This window comes from Dromiciops gliroides, chromosome 2, assembly GCF_019393635.1.
Source record: "Dromiciops gliroides isolate mDroGli1 chromosome 2, mDroGli1.pri, whole genome shotgun sequence".
Classification (NCBI taxonomy): Eukaryota; Metazoa; Chordata; class Mammalia; order Microbiotheria; family Microbiotheriidae; genus Dromiciops; species Dromiciops gliroides.
The window spans coordinates 242,113,072-242,123,652 of NC_057862.1; the positions used below are offsets into that span (position 1 = coordinate 242,113,072).

General features: G+C 42.1%; 1 protein-coding gene across 1 annotated transcript; it reads left to right on the forward strand.

Moving 5' to 3' along the window:
• The first annotated feature begins 8,011 nt into the window (after positions 1-8,011).
• On the forward strand, positions 8,012-10,159 carry LOC122738634 (disintegrin and metalloproteinase domain-containing protein 20-like). Its single transcript, XM_043980621.1, has one exon. The coding sequence runs from the start codon at positions 8,012-8,014 to the stop codon at positions 10,157-10,159; it is 2,148 nt and encodes a 715-aa protein (XP_043836556.1).
• The last annotated feature ends 422 nt before the right edge of the window (positions 10,160-10,581 follow it).

Below are 10,581 nucleotides of genomic sequence, written 5' to 3' on the forward strand. Positions count from 1 at the left end.
ATATATGTTATATATATGTTATATATGTTATCTATAGTCAGAAAAAAATCAACCCACTGATCACTTCCTGAAAAGAACCACAAAAGAAAAAGTCCCAGAAATATCATAGCCAAAATCCAGAGAGCTCCCCCATTAAAGAAAAATACTGCAAGCATCCTGAAAAAATAAAATTAAAAAAAAACAGTTCAAATACAAGGAACTGCAGTTATGATCACATGTGTCAAATGAAAATATTGGAGATTCCCTTTTTGGTGAATATAAGAAGGATTTATTACATTCTTGCATGAATGGGCACACACTATAGAAGAGTGGTGGCTTTGCCACAGCAAATTACTCTTTTTAATCCTTAATCCCATCGCAAAGGTCCCTCTCCTCTGTCTTGTTAGTTGAGAACTAAGAGGTGTACAATCTTCCTGGAACACCTCTGTGTATTTCCCCTTAACATGTTCCCCCTCCCGTTACATACATCTCATGTTTGGAAATGGCAGCAGTCTCCACCTTTGGGGTGTTGGCAGTTAATATGCATAAGCTAATTAAGCAAAGTGCCAACTAGCTTTAACTTTTGGCACACATGGACTAGCTAGACCACTAGCCTTGAAGCTCTCTTCTATATCTACTTTTAGGCACCTGCAAGACTGTCTTTAGCCTTGAGGTCCTCTTTCTGTAATCATCCTTTCATACCCAGACTCCCTTCTTGTGTCGTTTTTCTGAGATAGCATTTTTCTTTTTTTTTTTTTGTGAGGCAATTGGGGTTAAGTGACTTGCCCAGGGTCACACAACTAGTATCAAGTGTCTGAGTCTAGATTTGAACTCAGGTCCTCCTAAATCCAGGGCAAGTGCTCTATCCACTGCGCCACCTAGCTGCCCCGATAGCATTTTTCTGATGTGAGATTATTTCATTTCTCTCACATAAGACCTTTCTGTTGTCGTTCACTTGTTTTCAGTCATGTCCGATTCTCCATGACCACATTTGGGGTTTTCTTGACCAAGATACTGGAGTGATTTGCCATTTCCTTCCCACCTCATTTTACAGATACAGAAACTGAGGCAAACAGAACTAAGTGATTTGGCCAGGGTCACACAGCTAATAAGTGAGGTCAAATTTAAACTGTGAAAGATGAATCTTACTGACTCTAGGCCTGGTGCTCTATCCGCTGTGCCACTTAGCTGCCCCACTCAAGACCTTGCAGCTCCTAAAAACCAGAGGAGATATCAGAATAAAATATTTCAAAAGACAAAAGTTATGGGCTTACAATTGAGAGAAAATGCTGACATGTGGCTCTTCTCAGAGATAAGGAAAACAAGAACAAGAGGGAGAGATGAGGGTCAATAGCTAGCAAGAACCAGTTGGAACTGGTCCAAGCCAGCAAGGTGGGCAAGTTTGAACCCAGTGGCTACTGCTCAGGCTTGATCAGTATTAATGGATTCATGAATATTATATTCTCCACCTCTGGGTAGGATTTGATGGCCATTTTCTGACCATGTGATGTATGGAAATGTATGTAACAGGAGGGGGGTGGAAATCATATCAAGGGGGAACATAGATAAATTTTACTTGAAGACTGTGAACCTCCTATTTCCTCATCCAATTGGAGAAAGGAGGGGAGGGACCTTATGTGATATGAATAGGAATATAAACTTGTCCCTGGTTTTGTTCAAACAATCCTCTGAGCATAAGCAGGGGGTGCCTGTTTTCAGGAGAATGCAATAAAAACCCACCATCCATACTTTACTGCAAGTCTAATTATTTGTTAGTATTTGCCACTTCCAACACTACTAAGAATAATTTACCCTGGAAATCTGAGTATAATCCAACAGGGGACTGGAGGCAGGGGGAGAAGAAGGAAATGTACCTTTAACAGGACTTTCAAACACTTCTGATGAAAAGATTAGAGCTGAGTTGGAACTCTGTAATACAAGTTTAGTGAAACCTGGAAAGGTAAATGTATTTGAGTGGACTGTAGGATGATGTAGTGCTGACATTCTAAAAGGGGGAAAAGAAATAAATGTCCTTTTATACATAGCCTTAGTGTCTTCAGAAGACTGAGGGAGCTAAATGAGAAAAATAGAGGTCCTGGGGGTGGTTTGGTTCTGTTCTGAGCATCTGAAGAGGGAAAAGAAAAGGAAGGGCAAAAGGAATACACTAAAGTAGGAAAAAGAAAGAAGAGGGTAGAACTTGCTATTTTTCATTATTGGGATATATGAAAAGAGCATATGATCAGGGAGGAAGCTATATGAGGGAATGGGCATCAAATGATCCTTAGTGTTACTGAACCACACAAAGGTAGGCTGAAAAAATGCACACGGTTTGGCATGGAAATACATCTAATTCAACAGGGAAACAAGGAGGTATAGGGGTGATGAGGTTAAGAAGGAGGATGATACTGGGAAGTGTGGAAATTTATTTTGATTTGGGGACCCTACCTTTAGGCTGAGATTAGAAAGCCTTAGGCCCTCAGGGTCTCTCCCCCTCCTCCTCAGCTTCAGCTGAGGAGAAAAAGCCCCGTGGGCTATACAAGACACCAGGTCAGACAGCTGGGGGGAAAAAAAAGCTCCCAGTTCCCTCCGACCTGAGCGGAGCTATCTGAAGGATAGCCTGTGCTGAGGCATGAGGCTTGAAAGCACCCCCCCCCCATCAGCTGCAGCTCTGGCTGGCGGATTAGCTTGGTCTGTGGGGGCGAAGGAAGCCCCGAGATTTGAGTGGGGAGAAGAAAAGGTATATACAGACCAGGAGGACGGACTAGGGGAGGCTGACTACGGGAGACGGACTAGAAAGAAGGGGGGCTGACTAGAAGGGGACGGACTAGGAGAGAGGCTGACTAGAGGGGAGCTCGGACAAGGACAGAGGAGAGTTCGGTTCAGAAAAGGAGAGATGGGGCTGACAAGGTTACAGGCCTTAATACAGACCAGGGAAAGTGTAATGTGCCCTGACGCCACGGCTAAGGCCCTTATTGTATTCAAGAAGTTCAGCAGATGGGAAAGAGACCGAAGGAAAGTAGTCAGGTTGTATTCTTAATTTGAAATAGTATCTCATAAATAAACTCTGCTTTGATTATTTGGTTAAGAGGCTTCTTAATCTTTAGTCTATTAGTTTGGGAGCAGTGTGGTGGAACTTTATAAACGGCCCACATTAAATTAACGAAGTCAGATAGCCAGTTAGTCAAAAGTCCCCAGATTAGTCCTCCAGTCAGTTTCAGTCCCCAAATTAGCCCTAGTTAACAAAAATATTTCCACATTTGAAAGGCAACCCAGATGGGACTTACGGCCCAATTATAATTTCTCTAAAGTTATCATTTTTCATGTACTCATAATTTTTCATAAATCCAATTATATAATTTTCCAGGTTAGATATAGTTATAGTAATTAATAATTAATTTTTTGTACAGAAGGAAATGGTCACAAATAAAACAAATTTCCTAATACATAAGGAGAGGAATATAAAAGGGGGAAAAGAACAAGAATGAAAGGTGTCTTAAATTGCCATTTTGACTGGAAATGGCTGAAAAGATTGTGGTATATGAATGCAGTGTAACATTATTGCCCCATAAGGAACAATGAAAGAGATGATTTCCAAGAATCTCAGCTTGTATGAACTGATGCAGCATGGAGTAGAACTAGGAGAACCATTTGTGTGTGTGTGTGTGGGGGGGCAATTGGGGTTAAGTGACTTGCCCAGGGTCACACAGCTAGTAAGTGTTAAGTGTCTGAGGCTGGATTTGAACTCAGGTACTCCTGACTCCAGGGCCAGTGCTCTATCCACTGCGCCACCTAGCTGCCCCTGGAGAACCATTTTTTTTAGGATAGCAATATGTAAAGAAAAACACTTTGAAAGTTCTTAAGAACTGTGATCAATTTAAATAACAGTGTTTATATAAGACCTATGATGAAGCATGTTACTTCCTGATAGAGAAGTAATGGGCACAAGGTACAGAGACATATTTTTCTGGACATGGCCACAGCATGTATTCATTTTTTATCATAGAAATATTTTTTTTTATTTTCTAGTTACGTGTAGATATAGTTTTCAACATTTGTTTTTATAAGATTTCTAGTTCCAAATTTTTCTCCTTCCCTGACCCCTCCCAAAGACAGCAAGCAATATGATATAGGTTATATATGTACAATGACATTAAACATATTTCTGCATTAGTCATGTTGTAAAAGAAGAATAAGAACAAAAGGAAAAACCTCAACAAAGAAAAAAAAATGTAGAAACAGTATGGTTCAATCTACATCCATATTACACAGTTCTTTTTTCTGGATGTAGAGAACATTTTCCATCAGGAGTCCTTTGGAATTATCTTGAACCACTGTATTGCTGAGAAGAGCCAAGTCTATCACAGTTGATCATTACATGCATGTATTCATTTTGCTTGATTAGGCTTATTTGTTACACAGGGTTTTTTTTTTATTACTTGTTACAAGGGTTTTTAATTTGTGAGAGAAGGAAAGGGTATAGCAAAATGATATCAAATAAAAGATGTCCACTGTACCATTTTTAAAAAGTTGACAAAATGGAACAAATGGAACAGAAAGGAAGTGAAGAAGGAAGTGTAGACAAGCAGAAGGGTTGTGAAAATGTGTAGAATTTATTATATACTTTTATTTTTTAAAGAAAAAAGCTATAGGGGGCAAAGCCAAGATGGCAGAGGAAAGGCTGTAACTTTTGGAGCTCCCCATGGTCTGTTCATCTACCTCCAAATAATGCCATAAGACAATTTCTGGAGCATCAGAACCCACAAAAGAACAGAGTGAGATCGTTTTCCAGCCAAAGATGGCTAAAAAGTGTGGCAGGGAAGGTCTACTGTATCAGGGAAAGAGTGGAGCACAGCTGTGCCACACAGAGCCAGCCCCAGGGAGGCCAAGCCTCCAGAGCCTCTGAATCATCAGCATCAGTGGCTACTTCTGGAATTCAGCTCACAAACCAGTGAGGGGGTCCAGTGGTTGGCCGGGGGTGGGATGGGGGCCAGGGTGCTGTTGTGTTGACTTTAGTGGCAGTAGCCCAGTGGGGGAAGGGCACAGGCACACCGAGCTTATGAACACAGTGAACCAGATTTTTGCTTCTAGGTTAAAGAGCAAGCAGGCCTATGGTTACCTACAGGCCAGGCCAGGCAGGCTGAGAATGAGCCTCTCCTTAAATCATACCACCTTGGACCCCCTGAAGCTTTGGACAGTGCATCCTGGAAGCAGTGCCCCACTTTAAGAAGGAGTTAAAAGCCAAAAAATTGGCCCTGGCAAGATGAGCAGGCAGAGAAAGCAGCAGACCATCAAAAGTTTCTTTCGTGACAAGGTAGATCAAAATACAACCTCAGAAGAAAATAACAAAGTCAAAGATTCTACATCCAAAGCTTCCAAGAAAAATATGAATTAGTCTCAGGCCACAAGAGGCACTCAAAAAGGATTTTGAAGATAAAGTAAAAGACGTAGAGGGAAAAGTTAAAGAGGTAAAGGAAGAAATGGAAAGAGAAATGAGAATGATGCAGGTGGGTCATGAAAAAAAAGCCAACAGCTTGAAAAGCCAAATTGGTCAAATGGAAAAGGAGGCACAAAAGCTCTATGAAGAAAATCATTGCTTAAGAATTAGGATAGAGCAAATAGAAGCTAATGGCTTTATGAGAAATCAAGACACAATAAAGCAAATCCAAATGAACAAAAAAAAATAGAGGGCAATATGAAATATCTCCTTGGAAAAATAGCTGATCTGGAAAATGGATCCAGGAGAGATAATTTGAAAATCACTACACCATGAAAACCATGGCCAAAAAAAAGAGCTTAGATATCATCTTCCAAGAAACTGTCAGGGAAAATTACCCTGATATGCTAGAAACAAAAGGTAAAATAGAAATGGAAAGAATCCACTGATCACCTCCTGAAAGTGATCCCAAAATGAAAACTTCCAGGAATAGTACATCCAAATTCCAGAGATCCCATGTCAAGGAGAAAATCAAGCAGCTAGAAAGAAATAATTCAAGTACTGTGGACCTACAGTCAGTATAACACAAGATCTAGCAGCTTCTACATTAAAGGATCATAGGGCATGGAATATGATATTCTGGAGGGCAAAGAACTGGGATTACAACCAAGAATCGTCTACCCAGCAAAACTTGTATAATCTTTCAGGGGAAAAAATGGAACTTCAATGAAAAAGAGAACTTTCAGACATTCGTGATGAAAAGACCTGAACTGAATAGAAAATTTGACTTTCAAATGCAAGACCCTAGAGAAGTATAAAAAGGTAAATACGAAAAAGAAATCATGAAAGATGTTACAAGGTTAAACTGTTAACATTCCTACATGGGAAAATTATACTTCTTAAATATATTATTTAAATACATCATTTATTTATTTATTTATTGTTGTTGTTTTTTGGTGAGGCAATTGGGGTTAAGTGACTTGCCCAGGGTCACACAGTTAGTGTTAAGTGTCTGAGGCTGGATTTGAACTCAGGTCCTCTTGACTCCAGGGCTGGTGCTCTATCCACTGTGCCACCTAGTTGCCATGAAGATGATACTTCTAACTCATAAGAACTCTCTCAGTATTAGGGCAGCTTAAAGGAATATACTTAGATAGAGGGAACAGGCGTGAATTGAATATGAAGGGATGATTTCTATAAAGCATTTATTTTTTTTTATCTTTTTTTTTGGCAGGGCAGGCAGGGTGGGGTGGCTTTTGTCTGGGGCTGGATTTGGGCTTGGGGCCTCCTGGGTCCAGGGCTGGTGAGTTGTCCACTGTGTCACCTAGCTGCCCTATGATGGCATCTTTAAAATAAAATTAAGGGGTGAGAGGAATGCACTGGAAGAAAGGGAAAGGGAGAGGTAGAATGGGGTAAAGTAGCTCACATAAAAGAAACAAGAAAAAGCTCTCATCAGAATTGGCTCAAAGAGGGAATAACATACATACTCAAGTGGGTATAGTAATCTATCTTGCCTTGTGGGAAAGTGGGAGGGAAGGGGTTAAGGGGGGGAAAGGTGAAAGAAGGGAGGGCAGATTGAGGGAGGGGGAAGTAAAAACCAAAACCCTTTTGAGTAGGGATAGGGTGAAAGAAGATAGAAAATAGAGTAAATATCAAGGGGAGGGAATGAGGTGCAGGGTAATACAGTTAGCAATAGTCACTGTGAAAGAAATGATGAGCAGGATACTATCAGGATGACTTATGAAAAATGCAATCCATCTACAGAAAAAGAACTGATGGTATCTAAATACAAACTGAAGTATAAAAATAAGATAAAAGCTATAAATTAAATGAAGATTCATGGTTTCATATAGAATCCTTTTTTTTTTGGTGTTCTACCATGTGCATGGAAATGATCTTTTTTGAGGTTCATGTTCAGAATTTTAAAAAAATAGTTTATTAATAAGACGACACTACATTACCTCACACATACCCTATGTAAGGCACTAGTGATCCAAAGATTTGAGAAAAGTAGAGACAGAGAGAGGGGGGGAGGGAGAGAGAGAAAAGAAAAAGAAAGTTCCTGTCTTCCTATGTGCCCTAACAGATTCTCTCTTGGTTAGCAAGTTTCTTTTTAAAATTAGTTTTCTTAATGAAAATTCTATTTTCTCTCCCAGAAAAAAGAAAAAACCCCACAACCAACAACACAAGAACCTTGTAATAAATATGCATGGTTAAAGTAAAACAAATTCCTACACTGGCCATGCCTCCAAAATAGCTGGCTCAAATCTGCACCCCAAGTCCATCCCCTTTGTGCTAGGGTGTTGTTCTGGGACCAAAGGGTGGCCCCAACAGCTGTCTCCATATGGCTTTCTTCCCCTCCCCCTCCCAGCCCCTCCTCGCGAGGTCCAACTGTCCCTCATTCCCAACATCCCCCAGCAGGTCTTGCCGCAGGGGTCTGAGGGCAGGCAGCTGGTGGGTGAAAATCGTCTGGAGGCGCTCCCGGGGCGGGGCAGCTACTACAGCGGGCCTTTTCCGGGTCTCGTGCCGCTGTAGTCCTCCGGACCTGCTGACAGGGACCTATACCCTGCGGCTCCGGCTCTCCCGGGGCCGTTGCTCATGGGGACAGCCAGGGCCCGGCCCCTCCTGAGCGCCCCGCTCCTGGTGCTCGGGCTCGGGGCTCTCCTGACTCCCGTCGGCTGCCTCCAACGCCGGCCCAGCTGGCGCTTCGCCTCCTCCGAGGTAGTGATTCCCTTGAAGCTGAGCGGCCTCGACCAGGGGCGGAGCCCTGGGCGGCTGTCTTACTTGCTGCACTTCGGGGGCAGGAGGCATGTGGTCCACCTGCAGCTTAAGAAGTTCCTGCTGCCCAGGCACCTGCCAGTCTTCACTTACACTGACCGAGGGTCGGTCCAGATGGACCAGTTCTTCATCCCACAAGACTGCTACTACCGAGGTTACGTGGAGGGGGCCCTGGGTTCCCTGGCTGCCCTCAGCACGTGTCATGGGGGTCTCCAGGGGATGCTGCAGGTGAACTCTCTTTACTATGAAATCGAGCCCCTGCCCGCCTCTTCCATTTTTCAGCACCTAGTTTATCCAATGGAGAATAAAAAGAAAGGTCCTGGCTGGAAGTGTGGCTTAACGGAAGAGGATATAGATCGTCTGGTCTTGGAGAAAAATGGGTTGGGACTGTCAGTGCCTAGGGCTGGGCCCAAGGACAACTGGTGGCCACGAACCAGGTTTGTGGAGTTGGTGGTGGTAGTGGATAATTTTTGGTATAAGTATGCTTGGGAAAATGAAACTGAGGTGATATACCAAGTAATAGAAGTGGTCAATATAATAGATTCCCTGTATTATCCTATGTCTGCCTATATAAGTTTGAGTGGAGTGGAGATCTGGACAAATAACAACCCACTGGATTTTAGTAAGGGCATAAAGGTAACTTTGGATGTATTTTCCCATTGGAAACAAGTAATTAATGAGCGTTTGCCACATGATGTTGCCCACCTCTTTGCTCGCTATAACTTTGGTATAGACAAGGGTTTAGCTTATGTTGGTACAATATGCCATGACCTAACATCAGCTGCTGTAGATGCATATGTTGAGGATAACTTGTTGGAATTCTCTGTCACTGTTGCCCATGGACTTGGTCATAACCTTGGCATGATTCATGACCGTGGCTCCTGTATCTGTGCACAAAAGCAATGCATCATGTATGCTGACTTAGGCTTAACCGATGTCTTTAGCAACTGCAGTTATGCCAGTTATTTTGATCGATTTAGTGAACAGTTTATAGATTGTTTAACAAGTCTACCAGAGCCTTACAAGATTGCCCCTACAAAGATATGTGGCAATAAGGTGGTCGAAGAGGGAGAAGAATGTGACTGTGGATCAGTAAAAGAATGTAGCAAGGATTCTTGTTGTAAACCAGGCTGTACCCTGAGGCCCCATGCTGACTGTGCTTCTGGACTGTGCTGTGTAAATTGTAAGATTGCACCAGCTGGAACGCTTTGCAGACCCCCTAGGACACCATGTGACCTTCCAGAGTACTGCAATGGAACTTCGGAACTGTGCCAGAAAGATTTTTATATGCAGGATGGAACTCCATGTACCAAAAACGCTGTTTGCTATCAGAGTATTTGCAGTGACCGCATTCAACAGTGCAAAGCTATCTTTGGTGAAAGAGCCTATGATGCTCCCCCGATCTGCTACAAACAAGCAAACATGATAGGCAATCAATTTGGGAACTGTTCTTTAGATGGTCATACATACAGCAAGTGTGACACAGCCCACATTTTGTGTGGCAGGCTCCAATGTACTAACGTTAGCCAGATTCCCCATTTAGAAAAATTCACTACTGTCTTCCAGGTTTATGTGAATGGAGTTACATGCTTTGGAATAGACTCTCACATGGGGTTGGAAATGAAGGATATTGGCTATGTGAATAATGGTGCAGTGTGTGGCCAGGGAAAGATCTGCCTGTATAAGAAGTGTGTTGATTATTCTGTACTGAATTATGACTGTACAGCCAAGAAGTGCAATTCTAATGGTGTATGCAACAACAAGAAAAATTGTCATTGCCTAAGTGGGTGGGATCCCCCATTCTGTCTTAAGAGAGGATTTGGTGGAAGTATTGATAGTGGCCCTCCTCCAAAATGGAAAGCAAATTATGTTTTAATTGTTTGCTGTCTAGCTTGTCTCTGTTTTGGCTTTTATGGGACACTAATAATGCTTATCTATTTAGCAAGAAAGTCAGCATTTATGATCTAGAAAGGAACAGCTTTTTATAAATAAAGTCAGGAACCAGTGGAAGGATCTCTCCATATCCGATAATATCCTCTATCAGAGAAAAATTCCCATTCAGAAAAAGAAAAAAAAAACAACCATCTACATCAATAATATACTTTGCAAACCAATATTAAATAAAGCTTCTGAAGGGAGTTTTGTCATGGAGTTGAACCAATCAGGATGGACCCCCTCATGTATCTTTAGTTACTTTTATAATATAAGGGCCAAATAACTTTAATAGCCATAGGTCCTGGGTGACTGGCACCATCCTGATACCTACTACAAAGCACTCCTCCCTTCGAGCAGGGGAGGAGTAAGATCAGCTGCTACAATCAGGCACCTCTAGGTGATTTCTCACTCTTCCTACTATATAGCCAGGCTATAGCTGGGTTTAAAAGCAGCAT

Excerpts from the sequence above, each read along its gene's own strand:
- LOC122738634 (XM_043980621.1), top strand. The coding sequence starts at position 8,012 with ATGGGGACAGCCAGGGCCCGGCCCCTCCTGAGCGCCCCGCTCCTGGTG.